Source organism: Lynx rufus, unplaced genomic scaffold (assembly GCF_022079265.1).
Source record: "Lynx rufus isolate CCGP_SWC_20201006 ecotype Redwood Valley unplaced genomic scaffold, mLynRuf1.p SCAF_2, whole genome shotgun sequence".
NCBI lineage: Eukaryota > Metazoa > Chordata > Mammalia > Carnivora > Felidae > Lynx > Lynx rufus.
Window position 1 is genome coordinate 188,309,492 of NW_025814834.1, and position 24,429 is coordinate 188,333,920.

The 24,429-nt window shown below is 47.0% G+C and overlaps 2 protein-coding genes across 3 annotated transcripts in view; both read right to left on the bottom strand.

The window, feature by feature from the left end:
• The window catches only part of ST3GAL3 (ST3 beta-galactoside alpha-2,3-sialyltransferase 3), a 200,096-nt gene extending 186,674 nt beyond the window's left edge, over nt 1–13,422 (bottom strand). Inside the window, exon 1 of the mRNA XM_047084561.1 lies at nt 13,362–13,422. The gene's annotated coding sequence lies outside the window, so the exon portion shown is untranslated. The remainder of the gene's footprint in view (nt 1–13,361) is intronic.
• Nucleotides 13,423–16,138: 2,716 nt separating this feature from the next.
• KDM4A (lysine demethylase 4A) overlaps nt 16,139–24,429 on the bottom strand; it is a 46,351-nt gene continuing 38,060 nt past the window's right edge. For both annotated transcript variants that reach the window (XM_047083394.1, XM_047083393.1), the window contains exons 17-22: nt 24,291–24,399; nt 23,786–23,971; nt 20,201–20,371; nt 17,663–17,782; nt 17,288–17,380; nt 16,139–17,155 (exon numbers count right to left, since the gene is read on the bottom strand). In XM_047083394.1, coding sequence (XP_046939350.1) covers nt 17,015–17,155; nt 17,288–17,380; nt 17,663–17,782; nt 20,201–20,371; nt 23,786–23,971; nt 24,291–24,399 — 820 coding nt within the window. In that variant the 3' untranslated portion in view covers nt 16,139–17,014. The remainder of the gene's footprint in view (nt 17,156–17,287; nt 17,381–17,662; nt 17,783–20,200; nt 20,372–23,785; nt 23,972–24,290; nt 24,400–24,429) is intronic.

Here is a 24,429-nt window from a genome sequence, read left to right on the forward strand (position 1 = left end):
TGTGAGTAACTTGTTCTGCGAGTGTTCCGCAAGAAGAGCAAACATTTCTAATATATTTTAACTTGATAAATGAGCGATGTCTTGCAACACCAGTAGCATAGAACACTGAATGTCACATGATCACAATGGAGTCAATGGTTCTTCTCTCTTGGCGCACGTTGCAGGATTGTGGGTGATCGTCTCCCATGCTCAGATGCTCCGTCTCAGGCTGCAGTGTTTGGCAGAAATCAGTGATTTTTCAGAACACTGGAAGGTGCCCACACCTGGCACTAGGATAATTTTGTCACTTCAAAGCACCTACAGACAGTCCTCTGCTTTTCCATACAAGAGTAAGCTTAGGAATGCTTTGCTTCACGCTAGGTCAGGCTGCTTACAGACATAGACCCTTTCCTCTGCTGCCTTGTTGCCAGTTATATTAAATACAGTAGATGACAAGGGTTTACTAATACTGTACTGTAGTCAACATCCATGTGAGCATATACAATGGTCCCCATGCAGAAAAAAGTTTAAAAGAACAGTGGTAAGAAGGAGATGATTACGGTGGAAATTAAGAAGGAAATCATCAAGAAGTACGAACAAGGTATGCGAGTGGCCGAAACTGTAAGATTTTCTAAGAAGTCTATGTCTGCATCTCATCTGCAGAGAAGGAGGAGAAAAAGGTGGAGGAATCCCTCACTTTAAATGAAGTTAGGGAGATGTGTAAAATGTGGGAAACAGTGCAAAACGAAATTCTGCAGAAAAGCACTACCCAAATAAGGCTGTAGCCCCCAAATAAGGCTGTAGCGGGGCAAACAATGAATCTGTTTAATGATAATGCAATGTCACATTTCTGCAACATCCTCAGAAGGAGGCAAAAGCAAGTGTCATTGGAAAGGTTCCTTGCTAAAGTTGCACAAAAGGAAAAAGATTACATTGAGCCAAGAGATAGCAGTGATTCCGTTAGTGATAGTGAAAGTCGTCTGACACGATAACCCTCCTCTCTCGTCTCCCTCGCATGAGCCACAAAGGTTTCCAAAGGTAAGTGCAGGTTAATTTACTTTTCTTCACATTTTGTATTTTATTTATTACTTTGTATTATATTATAGTATTGTAATCATTTTTATATCAATATTTTTGGGTTGTGGAACGAATCATCTGAGTTTCCATTATTTCTTTTTTTTTTTTAATTTTTTAAATGTTTATGTATTTTTGAAAGCGAGAGAGGCAGAAAGAGGGAAACACAGAATCTGAAGCAGGCTCCAGGCTCTGAGCTGCCAGCACAGAGCTGATGCAGGGCTTGAACCCACAAACCGCAAGATCATGACCTGAGCTGAAGTCGGACATTTAACCAACTGAGCCACCCAGGCGCCCCTCCATTATTTCTTATGGGGAAATTTGCTTTGATATACAAATGTTATGGATTACAAGCATGTTTCCAGAACAAATTACGCTCGCAAACCAAGGTTTTACTGTATATGGAATAATACAATATGTGGTCTTCTGTGACAGGCTCCTTTCACTTAGCATAACATTTTCAAGGTTCATGTATATTGTAGCATGTTATCAGTATTTCATTTCTTTTTATTGCCAAATAACATTCCATCATACGAACACATCACATTTTATTCATCCATTTATCAGTTGACAGACGTTGGGTTGTTTCCACTTTTTGGCTGAATAATGCTGCTAGGAACACTGATGTGCAAGTTTCTACATGGACATAAGTTTTAATTTCTCTTGGGTATATACTTATGAATGCACTTGGGTATACACCTAGGAGTGAAATATACCTGGTACATATGGTGACTCTATGTTTAACTGTTTGAGGAAATGCCAGCTGTACCTTTGTATGTTCCCATCAGCAAGGTTGTGAGAGTTCTGATTTCTCCACACCTGTGCCAACCCTAGTTCTTATCTATCTTTTTGATTACAGCCATCCTAGTGGGTATGAACCAAGCAAATGGAACAACAGATGTATAGATACAAAAATGGATAATTAGAGAGAGCTGGGGTGAGGGCAAGCGTCTCAATCTGGTTTTGCTTTGCATTCCATTAGTTAATGATGTTGAGGAGGGGCACCTGGGCAGCTCAGTCGGTTAAGCTTCCAACTTCGGCTCAGGTCACAATATCGCGGTCCGTCAGTTCGAGCCCAGGCTCCGTGCGGACAGCTCAGAGCAGGGAGCCTGCTTAGGATTCTGTGTCTCCCTCTCTCTCTGCCCCTTTCCCCACTTGTGCTCTCTCTCTCTCTCTCCAAAAGTAAATAAACATTTTTAAGAAATTGTTTTAATAATAAAAAAATGATGTTAAGCATCCTTCCACGTGCTTATTTTTTTAGTTACTAGTTGATTTCATGTTACTCCAAATCCCTGTTATAGTTAACAATTCATGAAGTTTGGGGGCACCTGGGTGACTCAGTTGGTTAAGCGTCCGACTTCGGCTCAGGTCATGATCTCACAGTTCATGGGTTCAAGCCCCGCATGGGCTCTGTGCTGACAGCTCAAGGCCTGGAACCTGCTTCAGATTCTGTGTCTCCCTCTCTCTCTCTCTCTCTCTCTGCCCCTCCCTTGCTCACATTCTGTGAGTGTGATCAAAAGTAAACAAACATTTAAAATAATAATAATAATAATAATAATAATAACAACAACAATAATAATTCTTAAAGCTTGACTGCTCAAAGTCCCATGTGGTTTCTCTCCCCTGATTGGACCCAGGCTCCTATAACACAGGTGGTCAGTGACTAAGTGAAAATTAGATATCTACCAAGATGATAAAAACAGAAGACAGAAAATGTTTTCTCCCTGGTCAGATACTCCCTTCAGAAGTAGCTGAGGAAAAGGGGGGTTGGGGAGGGGTTACCCAAGGAAACAAAACTTTCAGATCTTTGTTTTTACTCAAAAACCAAACAAACAAAAAACAACCCTTTCGGAATAGGAGCTGTTAAGATTTGGTTTTAAGGGGGTTTTGCTTAACACTGTTTTAATGGTGTTTGGAGGACAAGGTTGTAGACATGATGTCTTATTTGGAAAAGGTAAATTCTATGTGGAAGTTTAAAAATTGCTGAACGCAATCAGTTTGAGGAGATGACCCTCCTTTGTCTGAGCCAATTGAGATCAACAGGCGGGGGCTGAAGGGGGCTGGGAGACGGCAATGTGTCCAGAAAACTATAGCATGAGAGCAGTCAATAACAACACTTAAACATGGGCATGGCAGTATTCCAATAAAACCCGCAAGTTCATTCGCCAACCCCTGGTATGTACAGTACGTGGGATATAACATGTGGCAAAAGCATAAAAACACGTATGGGGCTTTAAAAACTTTAAATTCAAGATAGTTTTCTCTGGTGAACGAGGAAAAAGACTAGGGAAAAATACTTATGAGGCATTTATTGGAAATGTAACGTTCTATCTCTTTAAGCAAAACAAAACAAAACTCTGATACGATATGGCATATTAAGACTTTAGGGGCACCTGGGTGCCTCAGGCAGTTGCCTGTCTGGCTTCGGCTCAGGTCACGATCTCACAGTTTGTGAGTTCAAGCCCCATGTCGGGCTTCCTGCTGTCAGTGCAGAGCTTGCTTCTGATCCTCTGTCCCCTGGCCCCCTTTCAAAAATAAACATTAAAGGGGCGCCTGGGTGGCGCAGTCGGTTAAGCGTCCGACTTCAGCCAGGTCACGATCTCGCGGTCCGTGAGTTCGAGCCCCGCGTCAGGCTCTGGGCTGATGGCTCGGAGCCTGGAGCCTGTTTCCGATTCTGTGTCTCCCTCTCTCTCTGCCCCTCCCCCGTTCATGCTCTGTCTCTCTCTGTCCCAAAAATAAATAAACGTTGAAAAAAAAAAAATTAAAAAAAATAAATAAATAAATAAACATTAAAAAAGAAAAAATAAAAAAAGACCTAGTGATAGGTATCATTATAGTGTTCTGTTGTTTTAAGCATAAAATACAATATTAGAAAATATGGGGGCACTGGCTGGCTCAGAGGGTAGAGTATGCGACTCTTGACCTCAGGGTTGTGAGTTTGAGCCCCAAGTTGGGTAGAGAAAGTACTAAAAATAAATAAATAAAGTTAAAAAATAAATAAAACAGGGCCACCTGGGTGGCTCAGTTGGTTAAGCATCCGACTTCAGCTCAGGTCTCATCTCACTGTTTGTGAGTTCAAGCCCCATGTCGGGTTCTGTGCTGATAGCTCAGAGCCTAGAGCCTGCTTCAGATTCTGTGTCTCCCTCTCTCTCTGACCATCCCCCACTCACAATCTCTCTCTCTCTCTCTCTCTCTCTCTCTCTCTCTCTCTCTCTCTCAAAAATAAATAAGCATTAAATTAAAAAAAAAATAATAAAGCATTTAAGGGACCTGGGTGGCTCAGTCAGTAGAGCATCCAATTCTTGATCTGAGAGTCATGAGTTCAAGCCCCACACTGGGCAGGGAGACTACATACATACACACATGATCTAAAGAGAGACAGCCAGAAAGGAAGGAAGGAAGGAAGGAAGAAAGAAAGAGGGAGGGAGAGAGAGAGAGAGAGAGAGAGAGAAAGAAAAGAAAGAAAGAAAGAAAGAAAGAAAGAAAGAAAGAAAGAAAGAAAGAAAGAAAATACAAGTTAACTGTTCTCTTCACTCCTGTTATTTGAGACATTAAATGTCTTAGGCCTACATAGTAGTTCCACATTGTTTATCTGCCATGCTTTATATATATGTGTGTGTATACATATATATATATATATATATATATCTAATACTATATACGTCATATAGAACATGTAACATTTATCTACAGACAACATGTTAGCTTAATGTATAGAATGTATATTATAACATACGTCCAGGCAGAAGCCATTATTAGGCACCTGAGTACAACAGTAGGAACACAGTGTAATGTCTGCCCTCGAGAGAGAACAGGGTGGTGCATGCAGTTAGAATACAAACATTGTAAGATGATGGAAATTAATGACATATAGGAAAAGCTTCAGCAAAGAAGGTGAGGCAGTAAAAGGGTAGGAGAGGCCTTAGATGCCATGCTAAAGAGTCTGAAATTTATCCCATTGGCAATGGAAAACCACTTCGGGGATTAAGCAGAGAAATGATACAGTCAGATCTGTATTTTGGAAAGATCACTGGGATAGTGATATGGAGCACAGCCTGGAAAAGACTAAGCCAAGAGCAAGAAGAGGCTACTGCAATACCTCAGGCCCTTTGCCTTCAGACAGGCTGTGCATCTCAAAGCATACTCAAAATGATTCACCAAAGTATGGAAAGAAACAAAACTTTTACTTATAAACATTTCTAACATTTAACTTCAACCGACACTTACACAACCCCATGTCAAATGTCTTGCGGCACGAGGCTCAGGAAAAATCCTCAGGAAGTATGAAAGTCCCACAGCACGGAGGAGAGTGGATCATTATTTGTTCACCTGCTCTGTGATGCAGTGCAGTTTACGCATTACAGAATGACATTAATGTCGCTAATCTCGTAAGAATCGAATCTCTGAAATAGGATCATAACCAAATTTGATAATGAGACAGTGAGTAACCACGAAACTCTTACATCCCAAAGAAGTTCTCTAAGTATTGTCTGACAGACAGCATATTAAGATTTCTAGAACTAAAAGAGCAGTTGTGTATTTTTCTTTTACAAAAATACTCGTGTTCCAAGTTTGCTGACCATGACTGGCATGACAAATGTCTGTTAGCAGTATGGTACTTTGCAGATATTCCAAAAATACACACAATTGTCCTTTCAAGGTAAAGGACTTGTCTTAACCAAAGCTAGAAACTAGTTACTTTTTTAAAAAAATATACTGTGTTGAACGCATTTGGATACCAATGTTTGGTAGTATATCCACCCTTATGTTACTTTGTTGCCAAAAAGATATAAAAGTGTCACTTATAAAAACTCTCACATTTATATGTCAGTAGTCATCAAAGTGGTCCATGTACCCATGAGGGTCCCCAAGGCCCTTTCAGCAGATCCATGAGTTTAAAATTACTTTTATAATACTTCGAACACACCATTTGCCTTATTCACTCTCATTTTCTCACAAGGGTCTAGCAGATTATCCAAAGGCTACATAACAGCTGTTGTCACATCACTGTCCTCACAGCTAATGGAATGTATGGTTGTATTCTTAGGATTTAAAGTTTTCTCAGTGATTTTTAGTACATTAAATATCAATAGACAAAGCCCACAGAAGTAGAAGTTCTTTGGGGTTTCAATAATTTTTAAATTTATAAAGGGATCCTGAGACTAAAAACCCTAAGAATCACTGCTGTATAATTTATTTTTTATATGTTTTAAAGATTTAGTAATAAAGCGTTAACTAGACTTCAATTAAAAAAAAAAAAAAAAAAACTTAGTGGGGTACCTGGCTGGCTCAGTCAGAAGAGCATACAACTCTTGATCTCGGGGTCATGAGTTTGAGCCCTACACTGGATGTAGAGATTACATTAGTTAATTAATTAAGAAAAAAACTTGGGGCACCTGAGTTGCTCAATCAGTTAGGCGTCCGACTCTTGACTTTGGCTCAGGTCATGATCTCAGTTCGTGAGATCAAGCCCAGCATCCGGCTCTGCACTGACAGCAAGGAGCCTGCTTGGGATTCTCTCTCTCCCAGTCTCTCTACCCCTCTCCCACATGCACACATGTGTGCTCTCTCTCAAAATAAACAAACTTTTTTTTTTTAAATCTAGCAATAGAATTTTCTCTTTTTTAAACATTTTACTTTTAAGTAATCTCTACACCCAATGTGGGGCTCCAGCTTACAACCCCAAGATCAAGAGTTGCATACTCTACCAACCGAGTCAGCCAGGCACCCCAGTCATAGAATTTTCTAACCTGTTCAACATATTTCAAACAAAAGGCTTCAGTGGGTTTTTAAGTCATGTTAAAAATACACAAACATGCCATCTTTCTATTACTGTGTAAGAAAAACTGACATCAAGGAATGGGAAAATGTACTGATATATAGACAAATAATGATAAGACAAGGCAGTAGATGACATTTAATCAGAATAACATAAATTAAGTGGTACAGGAGCTCAGAGGGGAGGAACTCTTGTCAGCCAGGATGACCAGGGAGGAACCTAATGCAGAACAAACCCAATTAAAGTTCCATTATCATCTTTAAAAACATGTTCAGGGGCGCCTGGGTGGCTCAGTCGGTTGAGTGTCCGACCTCGGTTCTGGTCATGATCTCATGGTCCGTGAGTTCGAGCCCCGCGTCGGGCTCTGTGCTGACAGCTCAGAGCCTGGAGCCTGTTTCAGATTCTGTGTCTCCCTCTCTCTCTGCCCCTCCCCTGTTCACGCTCTGTCTCTCTCTGTCTCAAAAATAAATAAACATTAAAAAAATAAATAAATGTTAAAAAAAGCTTTTAATAAAAAATAAAAACATGCTCAGAAGACTGAGGAGGAGCAAAATTTCAGGGGGGAAGCCGTCGATGATGACAACAGGCTGAAGAAATACACACTTTTTTGTTGCACATGCAGTGAGCACATTATATAGTAACACCAGTAGCAAGAGTATGTGCACATGTGCATGTGTGACTTCTGGGTGAGGGCTGGCAGCAGCTGAAGAGCCATATATAATGTGCTGGCCTTTAAAGAATGTTTAAGTTGGTATGATATCTGTATCAACTCTTCCCTTCTTGATCTCAGAACAATCCCCTGATGCCTAACACTCCCAGACAGACCAGCATCACCAACCATTTAAAATGCACAAATAGAACCACAGGGATGGCAGTGGTTATCTCTAGATGGTGGGATTTAAGGCTAATGATTTCATCACCTACCATGAGCCAGGTAATATGCTAAAGCTTAGAAGTCTTAAAACTATTATTATCATTATCATTTTTTAAATGTTTATTTAATTTTGAGAAAGAGAGAAAGAGAGAGAGAGAGAGAGAGAAAGAGAGAGAGCACGAGTAAAAGAGGGGCAGAGAGAGAGGGAGACACAGAATCTGAAACAGGCTCCAGGCTCCGAGCTCCGAGCTGTCAGCACAGAGCCCGATGTAGGGCTCGAACTCGGGAACAGCGAGATCATGACATAGGTTGAAGTCGGAAGCTTAACCAACTGAGCCGCCCAGGCGCCCCTTAAAATTATTATTTTTATTAGAAGAAGGTCCCTTATGTTATCTAATAGCACCAGGCTTTTGACATCTTTTTGCCCGAGTCTCCAGGGCAGCAATCTTGCAAGGTAGCTGTTTTTTACCCCATTTTACAAATCTGGAAACCAAGACACAAGGGGTTCTGAAACTGGCCCGGGGTCCTACTGTAGAAACTGCGGAAGCCATGACTGAAACCCTGGTCTGCTGGCCCCCGTCCAGGGCGCTCTTCCCGCCCAGGAAGGGCACGGACACAGCCTTTGCATCATGGCAGTAGTCCAACTGGTACCCTCCCCGCACTCGCCTCCTTCTCCTCTCTCCCCACACATAAATATTTTACAACCCTCGTGTAGCAGGCTCAGAACTGTGGCTGCACACCTCAGCACTTCCCCTGTCAGGGAAACGGGATAATCACTCCTCTGCGCCCTCCACACACAGGGACCTTCCTAAAAGGCAGAGCTGATTTCCTACCCTGGAACCCCTCCGTGGCTACTAATCATGCGCAGGATAAAAGCTTTGTCCCCTGAACTCACAGCCTTCGCAAGCCGCCTCCTGCAGCCTCCACACACTCCACAAACATACCCTTTCCTCCTGCCACTCAAGTGTCCTCAGGATGTAGCCACATTCTCGTGTTTCTAGGGCATTACACACATTTCCTGCCTGAAAGCCTTTCAAACCCACATCCACCCTTCTTATAACTAGTCGTTCTTCAAGACTTGGGCTGGTGTGAACGTCTCCGGAAAACCATGATTTATATTCCAGTGTGACAGCAGGTCCCCTTTTAGGAGATCCCACAGGCCCCTCAAATGTATTTTCACTGCTGAGTTCACTGGCTTCCGGTCCTACCAGACTACAGGCCCCTTCAGGCCAGGGACACACCTTTCTTACTTACAATGCCATGACCCAGCACAGAGCCTTGCACGCAGCACCTGTTCAGTAAATACTTGGGTCACAAGTAGGGTGTCGAGTGGGATGGGGGACACAGACAGGCACACAGCTTCGTCATATAAAATACGACACATATGAAAATAAGAAAGGTGTGACAGGAATGCTATCCAAGGAAAGGAAAAAGGAAGGAAAATCTGGGGGAACACCTCTACCTACATTCCTGGGTTTTCTCAAAGGTTTTTCAAATCCCGCTACTGCTGCTGGTGATGTCCCTGAACAGGGGTGCGTCCTCTGAACGAGGTACTGCGCAAAGCACTTGCCATAAACGAACCCTTTTTATTCACCCTATGCACTGAGAACACCCTGCGCATTTTACTGATGGGGAATCTCGGGCTCAAGAATAAGATGCTTGCTCAGTGTCAGACAATTAGTGGCAGAGACAAGATTTCAACCCAGATCCTGTCTTCTGAACCACAGCTCCAACCGCTCTCTGCTTCTCTTCTTTACCAAAAGTGAAATCCCCTCGCCAAATACCCAAGTTTGACGGCCTCAAGCAAACCCAATTAAACCAACGTGAAACTAAGAGTCCTTCTTAGTTCAGCAAGCAATAATGTACCTCAAGTTACTTCACCCTTTCTGGCTAAATAACTTGAATAGAACTTAACTATTTTTGGACCATTCAGGTGTTCATTACTGAGGGCACTGTAAAACTGTGATGCCCTTAGGCATGACTGCTCTGTGGTTAGGGTATACCCTGTACCAGCAGCCCTGGCCTGTGGGCAGGTACAGTGCCTGTTACGGAGTTCCAGCTTCCCAATTCACCTTCATCTCATGCCAAGTTAAAGCGACCATTTCTTGCTACTGTCAATGTGCTGGTCTCTACCGGGCCAGCTGATTTTGCTACTTCCAATCTTCTAGGGGCTGTGATAGTCATAAATGATGTAGCGGTCCTTCGTGCCGTCCACCAATTATGTCCAACTCTTTGCTTCCCAGGCACATGCTAACTGCGATATCCCGCTCTTCTTTAAAGTCAGGTGTGGCCACGTGACTTGCCTCAGTCCATGAAATGTGACCAAAAGTGACACATGCCATTTGGGACCGAGACTTCAAAAATCAGTGCCCCTTGGGGTGCCTGGGTGGCCCAGCTGGCTAAGCGTCCGACTCTTGATTTCAGCTCAGCTCATGATCTCACAGTTTGTGGGTTTGAGCCCTGCGTCTGGCTCTGCGCTGACAGCACAGAGCCTGCTTGGGATTCTCCCTCCCTCTCTCTCTCTCTGCCCTTCTCCTGCTTGCACTCTCTTTCTCTCAAAATAAATAAGTAAACTTTAAAAATGAAAATAAAAATCAGTGCCCCTTGGGGTGCCTGGGTGGCTCAGTCAGCCAAGCATCTGACTAGGTTTTGGCTCACAGTTCGTGAGATCGAGCCCCATTTCATGCTCTGCCCTGACAGCACAGAACCTGCTTGGGATCCTCTCTCTCTGCCCCTCCCCTGATTGCTCTCTCTCTCAAAATAAACAAACTTAAAAAAACAAAATCAGTGCCCCTTAACCACCATCTTTCACTCAATCGAAGTGATCATGGAAAACACTATGTTCAGATGGAGTTTCCATCAGTCTGGGTCCCTGAGTGACTGTGAGGAGCAGAGTTCCCTGTGCATGAACGAAAAATCAACTTTTGTTCTATTAAGCCACTTAAGTCTTAATGGGCTTTTGATATGCAGTCTAATCCAAGTTATCCAGATCAATACATCAGATCAATACGTCAGATCTCTTAGTAAGGAATTCTCTCACATAAGTTACTTTCTTTGCATCCATCTCTGTTCCAGGCTATGTGCAATATAAAACACACCTGTCAAGTACCTACTATGTACAAAATACCATGCTAGATGACGAAGATAGTCTATGTCTCGAAAAAGTTGCAGTCTTACGTTGACGACTGTGCCAAAAAGGCAGACGCCAGCGTTACAATGGTTTAAAGGAGAGACAAGTCCCATGTAGATGGGAAGAAAAGTACAGAGAAGTTTCACAAAGGAAGTTCCATATCACATGGCCCTGAAACACGGGTAAGAACCAACAATTAGAGACTCAAGGGGGTCATTTAAGATAGAAAAAGCAACATAAGCAAAGATACGGAGCACAAACAGCAAAGCACAAAGAGCAAATACTTCTACTGACCTGGAAAACTTAATAAAATCTAAGGGAATGACAAGAAATTGGTTCACCCGGAGTGTCTTTGCCAGGCGTGTCTGTGCCTAATTCAACGGACAGGAGGGAACCATTCAAAGTCTTGACTGGGGAAGTGAGATGTCTGGAGGTGATGGCAGTACACAGCATAGATGGGAGGAAAGAAAAGAAAATGTTGGGGGATGTCTGCAACAACTCAAGAGAATGGTATCAATGACCCCAAATAAGTGTGACGACAGTAGAAATGGAAAGAAGCAAAAACAGCGTGGCAGTATGTCAGCAAGGCCTGGCACCCAAGTGAACACGAGGGGAGGAGAGTCTAGAAAGGCAAGAGGGAGTCTCGAGGGGCAGATCCTGGGTAGCTACGAGGACTGTCCATCCACACTGCGGAGGTTAATCACAAAAGTGACAAGAACAAATAAAGTGCTACCATGTATTTTTCTAAATGCTAGCTCCAGCTTCACCTGAAGTAAATGCTACTACTGGTTTAATCCTTTGCGCTCCTGGGACAAAGTTACTTCTCAATCTGACACTACACCTCCCTTTTTTGTACAAATTTATCTCCTACTTTTCCCTGATAGGAACGCCCTGGAATCACCCTTGAGCACTTCGGGTTCTCCCCTGCCCCGCCCCACCCCAGACCGTCCTCACTTTCTCCTTTCTTCACTTCTTCCTCTTCATCCCCTCCCCCCCTCCCAGGCTTACCCATTCATGGCTCAAGTCAAACCTCACCTTCCCTGTAAAACCTTCCTCAAACACATGGGTTTCTCCTTTTCCCGATTTCCATACCTACTGTCTAGGAATTCCAGAGGCAACGTCATGAGTTATCAGTTTCCCGTGTGTCCTTTATTCCCACAACTATCTCATGGGCCTGGTCAGAACAAGTCTCTTTCATTACAGGTCTTGAGTTCCCCACAGTCCAATGACCTTGTGCACAATATGCATTCATTAGACACTCTAGTGATAACCCAAAGCCAATTAAGAACATGCACATCTTATTTCCTCTTTAATAACTTATTTTCAGTAAATCACGATTATATAGACATGCAAAATAGGCAGCTTCAGCACCTAATACTTCAAAATGTCCTTGAGTTAAGCATCCTTAAATCTTAAGAGTTGTTTATTGCCTTAAGAGATCTGAGAACACCATTTGGTCATAAACTTTTCTGCCAGCTTCCTTTTAATCCTTTTGACTTGAAGGCATACCAAACAGTTCAATGATCATCACTCCAAGGTGATTCTGACTCAGAAATAAATAACCTAATTTCCCATGCGGACTATTTCACTTTTGGGAGCCTAATAAGTGTTTCGTTGTACCCTCACGTTCAACCAGCTATATAGTATAGACAGCGCAAACTAGATCCACAAAAAAAAGTTCCTAGATTTTACAAAATAACAGCTGCCTCCATTGGTCTCTCTCTCTCTCTCTCTCTCTCTCTCTCTCTCGATTAACGACTATGCTTTATAGCTCAACACGTTTCACTCCTCCCTGGCATGTGAGGGAAACACAAACAGAAATCAAGCTTATTGAGGAATCCTAAAAATGAGCAGTTGTAAAAAGGAATCCAAAATATTCGTAGGACACCATCCTAACCAAACCTGCTGTCATCACGAAGATTATTTCCTCTTGCAAGCAAGACCGGCGAGTTAACAATGGGGGAAAGAAAAGTGTGAGAGGGAAAGGAAGCAGGAGAGGAGGCGTACTATGCCGATCAAACTGACCGGGTTTCCAGGACGTCTGGCTGCTAGGAAAGCGGTAAGCAAGGACAGCCGCTACCAGTACGCTGCAGATTCCCGCTCAAGCTCTCCCTGCACTTTTCCTTCCCCTTCCCACAGCCGAGGCCCGCCTGCCCGTCCTTCCTCTGCACCAAGGTGCGCAGCGCGGCGGGGTCCCGCACGCAGGTGACCTCACACCGCTCGGCCCGGGTCCAGCCGTCCTCCCCGGAGGCCTGGCGGCCCCTTCCCGGCCGAGGTCGCCCAGGGGCCGGGCTCCGGGCCGGAGTCCCCAGTCCGAACCGGACTTCGGTACTCGAGGACAGCTAGGCCGTGTGTCCCGACCGTCCCTTCTTCCCCAGCGCGAGCAGGCGGGCGGGCTCCGCGCGCCCCGCCGGGACCCGGGGCGGCGGGGGAAGGGAGGGGAGGGGAGGGGAGGAAAGGGGTGGCGCGGACACCGTTAGCCGCGGTGGCTGCCGCGCCCCGACGCGCGCGCGACTGGCTCTTACCGCAGCGGAGAGGGAGGCAGGGGGGAGGCGGCGCCCGGCCCGGCGCGGGCGGGAAGGCGGAGGCGAGGGCGCAGGCGGCGGCGGCAGCCGCGGGGGACCCCGGCGGGCGCCCACGACGCGGTGGGCTGCCTGGGCGCCGCCATAGTGGGGACGCAGCGGCGGGCGGAGCGCGCGGCCGCGACCCGGGGACGGCGGGACCACCAATCCCGCTCTCCGCCTCAGCGCCCTCGCCGGGGGTCGGGCACATCCGCGGCCAATCGGGGCGCGGGAGCCGGGCGGGGCGCCGGGCTGACCAATGCAGAGCTGCGCTGCGGGCAGCGGGCGAGCGCAAGCTCGCGGAGGCCCAATAGGCACGGGCACCCCCACTTTCCCGACCCGCCCACCCCGCCCGCGGCGGGGACCCGGGCTGCGGGTGGTGCGGGGCCGAGCGGGCCCGGCCTGCTGGTCGACGCGAACACCTCGCCTTGGCTTCTCGGAGCACGTCCGCCGCCTGGAGACATCCTTCTCCCCCCCAGCATCACGCCCGGAGGGCGCCCGTTCGTGCGGACACCTGAAGCCCGCGGGGATGACCCCAGCCCCTCGGGAGCCTTTCTCGCCGTGCGGCACGGTGGGCCGGGGGCCTCCCGGGCGCAGAGTGCTGGGCGGTCACCGTCATTCCACGCCGAGGGCGCAGCTGCCGCCCGGAGACCAGCTGAGCGCCTCCACTGGGCTCTCGGAGGCCCAGGGCTTGGAGACCTCTACGGATCCTGTGGGGTAAAGGGTGGGTGGGGTGGGGGAAGGATTCGCTGGCTGCTATTCGCTATTGCCCATTTCAGAGTCTGGCAGGAAGGGTTTTAGTTCCGGGACCGGACCACTCGCCCCGTCTACCCTTTGCAGCTCCCGAGGTCCCAGCTCTCTTCCACCCCCTACCCCTCCTTCCCGCAGCAGAGCACCGGTACCATCTGGGGCACAATTTGAAACGTAGGACCTCCAGTGGGATTGACGGAAGGGAGAAGATACTGTCGGGCTGCGATCCTTGGCTGCCAACCCAGGGATCCTACCTTAGGAAAAGAGAGCAGTTTGCCCTGACAAAAAGGGTTCTGGTTAGAATCTGCCTAAAACGCTTCCCTGGAGTGTGCCCTCTAAGTCCTGGGCCTGACTGCGCTGGCAGGCAGTGAGGAAGAAAACCAAGGAGGCTGGAGTCCCTGGCTGGCTCAGTCATAAGAGCATGCAGCTCTTGATCTCGGGGTCATGAGTTCGAGCCCCCCTAACCCCCATGGGGTGTAGAGATCACTTAAAATCTGAAAAATACAACAGCCTGCTCTGTGGGACTTGAGCAACTCTTTAAACTTCGGGTTTCCCCAGAGTTATTACTTAAACTAAAATTCAAAGTGCAAAATTTCTAGAAAAACAGCTGCTAAGAATTCTTCTGGGGTTAGACCAGGCACCTCAGCTCTGCAGGTCATTCAGCAGGGATGGGGATGGTGGGGTCAGTGAGAGGTAGCAAGGCCTGGGACCCTGCCAAGTCTAGGGAAGTGTTCCTTCCCTTCAAAGATGTGTGCTCTGAGGGATTAAACAACTCATTAAGGCCTGGCTCCGCCTGGTCTCTCAAATGAATTCTTGGATGCTGGACAAAAAAAGTCAACTTCCTTTTCTTGGGCCCAGGAAGGAGTTGGCATAGAAAAGTGTCTTTGAAACCTCCTGTTCCTGCCTTCCCCCACAATCAGACACGAGGTAGCATCCACCTCCTAAGCCCCAGGACACAAAGAAGCATTGAGAGCTACTGAGCTGACCCAAGCCTCTCCGGCACCTGGAAAGGGCCAGGCCATCCAAGGGCCAGCTGGAGCAGCTGTACTGTGCCCACACCCTGCACCTAGTCACTGGCACCTCCCTGCCCTGCCGCTGCTCTATCCTCATCCACCTGGACCCCAGAAACCCACCAGGCAAAGGGACCGATCTTTCTCCAGGGAAGCTTCTCAGCAACTACAGACAGCTCAGAGCAGCTTCAAGACCCCTCTGGATCCCACTAGGAGCCGAGTCTCTTGCTCTTAAAGCACCTAAAATACACTCCTTCCTTTCAAGCTGGCTCCACAATTTGCACAGAACACGGATGCTTGCATGAACTTAGACTAGCTCCATGAATATAATAATCAAGCACTGCAGGAGTGAGAGCTCAAACCTAGTTTGTGGAAGTGATCTGGTCCTCTATGCCCATCTCTTTCCCATACCTAAGGCAAAGGAAGCAAAACAAAGTGCTCATAGCCACAGGTGCCTCTGCCCCCCATGTCCCACCTTGCCTGTCCTAACTCAGAGCCACAGAACCGGAGCCCATCGCTTTAGGACAGCTTCCTAGATCCCGCCCAAGTTTTCTTAAAGTGTCCAGCCCTTCTTCAGAGCCTATAACTAGATACACCCCCAGCCTGACCCTGGGCCACTCAGGCTCCTTGGGGCAGACACAGCCAATCCTCTGCTCAACACATTTTATTGCTAAGGACAAGGTGATGCACCAGTTTTCAAAATAATTTGGTTTATAGCGTTCATACGTAACAAAAAACAGGGAAGTATTATAAATCTGATTCTTGTATACACAGGGTATAGGTGTGAAGCCCTCCAATCCCAGGCAAACAAATTCATGAGGAGCAAAACCTGTTTAACCCCTTCAGTGTTGCCCTCCAGTCCCTCCCCCACCCCCAAATCAGCTCCCTCCCACCCCCAGACCAGGGGCATACCTAAACCTGCCCCTGGTCTCCAGTGGCCCCAATTCATCTTAACCCTCCCAGCCCCTGCATGATTGCAAATTTTCTGTTGACAAAATCACCCACCAGGCTCTGCCTGCTTCCATCATTAAGATCCCCCCTTCAGGGTGTTCCCCACCCACACCCTCTAATACTGTGCCACAGGGGCTCTGCGCCTAGAATGATATGGGCACAAACCCACACTGCCCCTATCTGCTCCTTCAAGACAGGACAAAGAGGTGGCATTAACTCCTTAACATCTCAATACTGCAGCTTTGCCAGCACTTCCTTGAGGCTGTTCCAGGGACAGATAGATGCCACACTCATCTCCAGCCAACCCCCAGGAGCCTTTACTCCACTCAGCTGAGGGCAGAATTTCACATTTTGTTTGCCCTGGACAGGCAAGGAAGAAAGTAAAGGCCAGGGGCTGGCAGAAGCTGGTCCAAACCAAACATACATGTGCGCACACGTACACACACGCGCGCGCACGCGCATACACACACACACACTTATACGCGCGCACACATAAATACAAAAGGGGAGAGGGAGTAAGCACCAGCACCTCTGCCTAGTTGGTGCAGGTGATTGTTAGGAAGCTAAGTCCTAGGCCAGGAACAGGGCAACCAGCCCGGCCAGCACAGTCAACCCCACTGGAGACTGGGGCCAGTGCAGCCACAGCATTTCAGTGCTCAGCCCTTCAGCTGGGTGATAGGCGGCTGCTGCCACATGTCCAAGAAAGGCTTGTCCTTTCACTACAGCGGAATGCGAGGGGGGGGTGGCGGGTAGGGGCGTGAGAAGACGATGGGGTCGGTTATTCCATTCCTTTTCATTTTACAACTTCACTTTCAGAGACTTCAGAGTTCCAAGTGTCTGCTGTGCTGTGGAACCCCAGAGTGCTCTCGCCTTGATGGCTGGGCACCTCTCGGCCCCTGGAAGCACCTACTCCATGATGGCTCGGTATAGTGCAGGCTCGATGTAATCTTCCCGGTATCTTGAGTTGATCACTCGTTGCCGTTTCTTTTCCTGTTTAACCTCTTTCTCCGTGAAAATCTCATTGAAGCGCATGTCTGAGGCTACTGACTATAGAAGAATAAGCAAGCCAGATGAGCACTTTGTGGCCAACCACCCGGAAGGGAAAAACAAAATGACACACCCTTGCCTCATTCCCTCCCTCCCAGACCTGGAACAAGGGCACACAGAAAACACACTCACCAGTCTAGACTTGACTCTCTTGGGAAGCTCTTCATCCAGCGTGTACACGTCATCTCTCTTAACCACAAGCTGTGAGCCATCCTCAAACTCCACCTACCAAGCAAACAGAGGCCTTTGGCTAAGACATCCCTGACTCTCTCCCTGGTCCCCAAAGCACAATGGCAACTTTCTGCTGTCACAGGAAGGATCCAGAACACTGAAGTAAGGACTGCCAAATTCGAAGCCACCCCCGGCAGACTGAACACAGGGCAGCCCCTAGCTCTGAAAAGGTTGTTACTGACCCCTGAGCTCTTCCAAGAGCAAAGGCTTGCCTCTAAGAGGAAGCACTGAATTAATCAAGAACTCCCCCAGAGCCCAACAAAAACGTTTGGCTACCTGGTACATCTGGATAGGATGGGATGCCACAAATTTGGCTCCGTAGACTTGGCCATCTGTCCATCTGACTTGGACCACTTCTCCCTCAGCAGGAGGACCCAACTGGAGGCAGTCCTGGCTCTGAGGGAACAGTAAGGGAGAAGGATGAGAGGAAGGCCCCCTGAGCACAGGGGTGACCACCACCTACTCAGGGAAGAATGAACCAGGGCAGATTCCTGCCCAGACACCCAAGCAAGGCAGGCTCTCTCCGAGCTAGAGGACACAATGGTTAAAGACCTACCTGCCTGCTAAGTCATAAGCTGGCCCCAGATCTCTGCCCTTGCTGCTTTCAGGGGACAGAAAAGAAGAGCCAGAATAAACTTCGAGTGAACTTCATAAACATAGTGCCAAGACCAAGAATCCTCCTTGTGTTCCTTCAACTGTCCCTCTAAAGAACAGGGGACAGAGCTCTACCCCGAAGAAATACTAGAACAAGAATTTCAGAGTACTATGAAAACATTAGCCTCATTCACTGTGCTGACCTTGGCAGTGATGGTATAAAATCTGTAACAGGCAAAACTGCTCACATCTTAACACAGGGCAGGGGCTCCAAGCATTATTAGTTGTTACTACATCCTGTATCACTGTGTGCTCATAATTTAGGGTAAAAAGAAAAAAGAAAAATGCCCAGTCTCACATGACAATATCTCTCAACAAAGCAGAAAAATGTATTAATTCTGTCAAACCCCAGTCCTTGAGAACACGTGTGAGTACTCAAAAGGGCGCTTTGCTGCATGCTGAGGTAGGATGGTTATCTTGAGGAAAAGCACTGTGTAACTTAATTGTGTAGTGCTTTGTTCATGGAGCACCAGCTTTATTTGAAAAAATGCCTGACATAAACAAACTATAGTTACTCAGACATGGGTACTGGCAGACATCTTGGAAATGAATGAACAAGCCTGTCACTTTACGGAAAATATCAGACAGTACTGCCAAGGATAAAACTTAAGCTTTTGGAAAAATTAGAACTTCAGAAATGTAGTAATCACCAAAATCAGCTTGAAGCTTTGCCAAATTTAAAGATAATTTCTAAGAATGGTGACACTAATAAATGTGTTTTTTGATACTGTATAATAAAATTTAACATTTGGAAGATCGGCGTAACCCAACGTACGAGTATTTTCTAAATAACCAATGTATGAGGTTGCAAAATTTGGCAGAGGTGAAGATCTAGTCTCAGTGCAAGACAGACCAGTGGATTTTAATGTAACAGAGTGTACAAAGCTCATTGACCTGGTTTCAGATTCCACCCTGCAACTAACTTTTAAGAAACTACTACTCATTGAGTTTTGGTGTAGTATTAAATAATCACAACAGTATGAAAGGCTATTAAAAGACTCCTCCCCTTTCCAATTAGCACACAACTGTGTGAGGTTGAATTTTCTTCATAGACTTTAACCAAAACAATATATCACAACGGACTGAATGAACACATGACATAGAGATTTGCAGGAAAATGGCATTCTTCCCACCAAGATTTTGTTTTAAAATAATTGTTTTTCATTTTTAAAAACCCAGACTATTTCAAATCAGTTAATCGCTATTTTAATTTCTAACAGAGTAAACATTGATAGACATAACCCACAAAAAAGCTCTCTGGGGTCCTCAGTAACTTAAGAGTGCTGAGGTCATTGATCTGTAAGTCAGAGATAACACCACTTGCTTCTCAGAACTGGCATGAGAAGTGACAAACACACCTGACCTGAAGCACTTAGCACAGGGCCTTGTGTACTAGAAAAGCCTAGTAAATTATAGCTATTCCACTGCCACAAATACTGTTAATAGGATCTTTACTATGACTTAAGTCTACCTTGTAAGTAATGAATGTGCTTCTAGCAACTAAGCTGCTAATGAAGTATAGAAGTGGGAAATACCTGGTTTGTCAAAGGAAGAAGTGGCTTCATCCCACTGCCGTGGTGCTTAATCTCACAAGTGAAAAGGCTGTGCGGGTAAGGGAAATTCGAACTAAGTCCTGAATACTGAGCCAGGAAACCTAGAAGTGGGTCCAGGCAGAGCCTCCAGTGTGTCAGGTGTCAATAACATAAGCAGGCCAGGGAGGTCTCCAAGCAGTTTCTGCTTAGCCCCTTCAACTGTAAAGGACCACACATCTACTAAGGGGGCATGATGGGAAAGAGAGTTGGATTAATTCTTCCAATATCACACAGCTACTAGGCAATGGAGCTAGTATTGGCACACTGGTTGGTTTCCAATGCCGGGCTCTTCCACTGCATAAGAACACCTTCAAGTGTAGTTTAGACTGAAATATAAGCATGTTTCACGGTGTTGCAGAAAACACAGATTCCAAGAAGCTTCTAGAGAGGAAGCAGGGCAGCCTAGCAGCACACAATTTTCTTTGCAAGGAAAGACCAGCACAAATGGTTCTTTCTGTTCAGGGAACTAATGGGCCTGAAGACCTGGCTAGAAATGGCGGGCTGGCCCACAGCCAGACCTACAAACACCCCCATCCCACCTGCCCAGGAAGCTCCTTGCAGACATTACCACTATGTCCTCAGGATAGAGATTGTCACTGAAGGAGCCATCGTCAAAGTTGACTTCATAGAAGGTCTCGGTGGTGAGCCTGACCACCTCACACTGGTAGAAGCGCCCGTTCTTGTGCTTGCTAATGACCTTCTGGCCTGCAGTGATGCTCTGCAAGGCCCCCTTGGCACGCTGGAAAAAACAGAGGCTTGGGTTACTCCCACATGGAGTTGCCAGGACTGGAAAATGGGGACCAAGATCAACTGGTTGCCCTTTACCAGGGAGAAAGAATGGGACTGGAAAAATAAAAAGAAGGGGATGGGAGCTGAACCAGGTCTTTTCCATATATCCACACCTCAGCAGGGACACTACCAGAAACCAGTGTCCTATTTTCCTCCATAAATGTAGCACCTCCCTAGTTCCCGTTCCACAACTGGTCCTTACACCATACTGTCTCCCAAAAAATACTCTTGTGTTAACTTCCCTACTGTTGCCGGGAACTGACCAAATAGCATCTACTAATGCACACAGCTTAGAAAGACATCCAGGGAGACACTCAACAGGAGATCTGAGCCCAGGGCCCCAGACAATGCTCTACGCAGATCTCAGCACTAGTTCCCTGGACATCCGCAGATGCATGTGACAAGGGGCTCCCATTACAAGGGCCATGCCAACCCTCACATCACCCCGTCATTCTGAATTTGCCCTTGATGGAAATGGCATCACAGAGCATCTGGTAACACTGTATCCAACCACTCCCCGCCAAGTTCCCCAAGCACTGCGCTCCAGCCATGCTGGCCTCCTTGCTGTTCCCGGAGCACGTGTGCCAAACACGTTCCCTCCTCAGAGCCATTGCCCTGCTGTTCCCTCTACCTGAAATGCTATTCCCCAGCCCTCTGCACACTGGCCCCTCACAACCAAATGTCAACCTACTGATGCTGTTCCTTATTATACCTCTTCCATTCCCCTTATCCTGCTACATTTTTATCCACCACCCTTCTCCCATCTGAGATACTCTACTTATGCATTTCTGTATGTCTTTCAACTACATGCAGCAAGAGGACAGGCACTGTTTTGTCTTGTTCACTTATATTTCCAGCACCTAAAGTTGGGACTGACATGTAATAGATGCTCAATAGACACTTAAAGAATGATTAGCAAGGACACATGGGGGGCTCAGTTGGTTAAGCATCTAACTCTTGGTTTCGGCTCAGGTCATGATCTCACGGTTCATGAGTTCAAGCCCCATGTCAGGCTCTGTGCTGACAGTGTGGAGCCTGCTTGGGATTGTCTCCTTCTCTCTCTCTCTTTCTCTCTCTCTCTCTCTGGCCCTCCCCTGCTCACTCACTCTCTCTCAAAATAAACTTTAAAAAATTAAAAAACTACAGAATGATTAGTGAAAATAATACTACATAGTACCCCATTTTCTCAAAGCATCAGCAGTCTATGGGTGCCAATTTAAGGATGTGCAATGTTAATGACAGTCCCCAAATCACCATCCTGGGTCCATAACAAAACTCCTGCTTCCCTGAGCCCTCTGGGCTCAGCACTACCTCACCCACCACCCCTCCAGAGTTTCTTCCTCACAATGACTATCTTCCCCCTTCCTGAGCTCCTAACCCACCTGACCACCTCTCATGCCCAGTGTAACATCTCTATGGAAAAGGAGAAGCCAGTCGGCCAACAAGGCCTTTTCCATGACCCCAGATGGTAGTGACACGTTTGCTCCTCCAGACTGGTACTCCACTGTGCCCTTCACTACCATATTTCCTGCACTGTTGACAAATCTTCATCACGGTCTCTTCTAGTAGCCTCTAACTTCCCCAACTACAGTCTGGTTTCTGACCAGAAGACCCCCCGACAACTCCTCAGTATGGGGCACCAACAAGCATTATACCAGACCTGCCTGCCCCAGAGCACACAGCTTCCTGATCCCCTCCACTGGCTTCTGTCTGCCCTTTCTCAGCTGCTTTCAGTGGCTCGTCCTCTGCCATCTGCTCCTTACATTAGGAATCTCCAGAGTCCAGTTTCTAATGGCAACTGGAGTGAACTACCCTATTAAATGCTGAGAAGATCCAAATCTTCACCCTCATCGTTACAGCAGCTGTTTCCTGGTAGCTCCATCAGAATGCTCCAGCACCTCAAGGTCATCCTCTTTTTCACCTCTCCCCCTTTCCCCTGGAAACCTGCCCTGCTCTGAATCAGTTCTGGTCACAGTTAATAGCATCACATTTTCATCCTCTCCATCTTCCAGGAGAGCCACCTGAGCCATCTTAACTTCACATTCCTTCACCCCTTCCCCACTAATCTCTCCAGGATGGTCAACAAACCCTGTCGATCCCACCCATCGTAGGATCCCACGTAAGATGTGACCCCAGAGCTCTGGCTACGTGTTCCCACTCCAGACCTCACTTCGCTCCCAGCCCAACCAGTCTCCCTGCCTCAAATTCTTATTCTTTGAGCGCCTAAATCCACCACCAGAATTAAGTGTTTCAAAATATGGTTCAAAATCCAAATTTTTGAGAAGTTCTCCTCATTTAGTGGAAGAGGGATCAAACTCCTAAGTAGGGCAGTCCAGGGCCTTTAGTGTCGGCTGCCATTTGTCTTTTGCGTATCACCCCTGCCATATTCCCAGAACATCTTCCATGTTCATTCTCCTGAGACTTGTTTGTTCAGCTTTTTTTTTTAATTTAGCTTGAGAGAAAGAGTTTGTGTGTGCGAATGGGGGAGGGGCAGAGAGACAGGGAAAGAGAATCCCAAGCAGGCTCTGTGCTGTCAGCTTGGGAGCCCAATGCAGGGCTCAATCTCATGAACTAGGAGATCATGACTTGGGCTGAAATCAAGAGTTGGACACTTAAGCAACTGAACCAACTGAGCCACCCAGGTGCCCCTCGTTCTACTTCTGCAGGCTTGAACACCCTCCTTCTCATAATTCCTACTTACTGTTTAAGTCCCACTTCAATATTTATTTTTGACAGACAGACAGAATGCAAGCGGGGAAGGGACAGAGAGAGGGAAACACAGAATCCAAAGCAGGCTCCAGGCTCTGAGCTGTCAGCACAGAGCCTGACGTGGGACCCGAACTCACAAAAACCATGACATCATGACCTGAGCTGAAGTCGGATACCTAACCAACTGAGCCACCCAGGTGCCCACACCAAATGCCACCTTCCACCCAAACCCTTTCGTAACTTGACATGTAATGTTCTCCAAGCTCCACTATTTAGAGAAGCACAAAAATCCCTACTGTACGGTAGTTAATGGTTAACTGTTCCGAGCTCTCTCCGTCAGTTCGCAATATCTGCATAGCTTCTGCTCTGCCCCAGACACGGTGGTAGGTGACAGGGACACTCATATTAATAACAGGACCCCTCAAGGAGAGGCAAACAGGTAAACATAATCACAAGGAATCAACCACAAGCAGTTTGGTGCCGGTGGATTAGGAAGCACAAGGCAGGCAGCAGAGATGGACAGGGGCCACCTCTGAATCCCTACCTATTAGCACTCTCCATAAAGGGTAAAGCTGGAGAAAATACGTGCTGACATAGGCAGAGAAAATGATCCCAGAAACAGTCAAGAGGATTCTAGAACGGCACCTTCCCTCACCTCCAAATTCGGAATCTTGTGCCGAAAGCAGGTAATGAAGACGACGAAAGGCCAGTCGTCCGGCTGCATCATCACTCCGGCAGCCTGGGCGCAGCTCACGTGGAAGGCAGTTGGACAGCGGCCATGGGAGCACTGCACACAGCAGCCGGCGGCTCTTTTCCTCCGCTTCTTACAGAAGACACATTTCTAGGACACAGGGGAAGCAAGCCAGTGATTCCAGGAACTAACGGTGTGGTGGCCTCCACTGCTCCCCTGCCTAAACGCACAGAGTCCAACGGGCAAAAGCCAACCTTCTTCCCCAAACAAGAGGGTACACACACCTCTTTTAACCTCTTATCTGAGGACACGTGTCCTCTTTTAACATTCAGTGGCTCACAAGCCCTGACCTAACCCAAGGGTAACAGATGACCACTGGGCCACGTGGGGCACATTATGTTCTCCTCCACTCAGAGACTTAGAATAGGACAAAGATGCAGTGTCTCCAAGCCCATCTCCTCTTCCTTACCAGTTTGAAGCGGGGCAGGGGTATTTTGCTCACGTCCACCGGACTTCTTTCGGCAATGTTGACAAACCTTGCTTCCAAAATTGCCACAGCACACGAGACGTGGACCCACCTGCCAAAAGGCAAAGTGTACCTCAGTCAC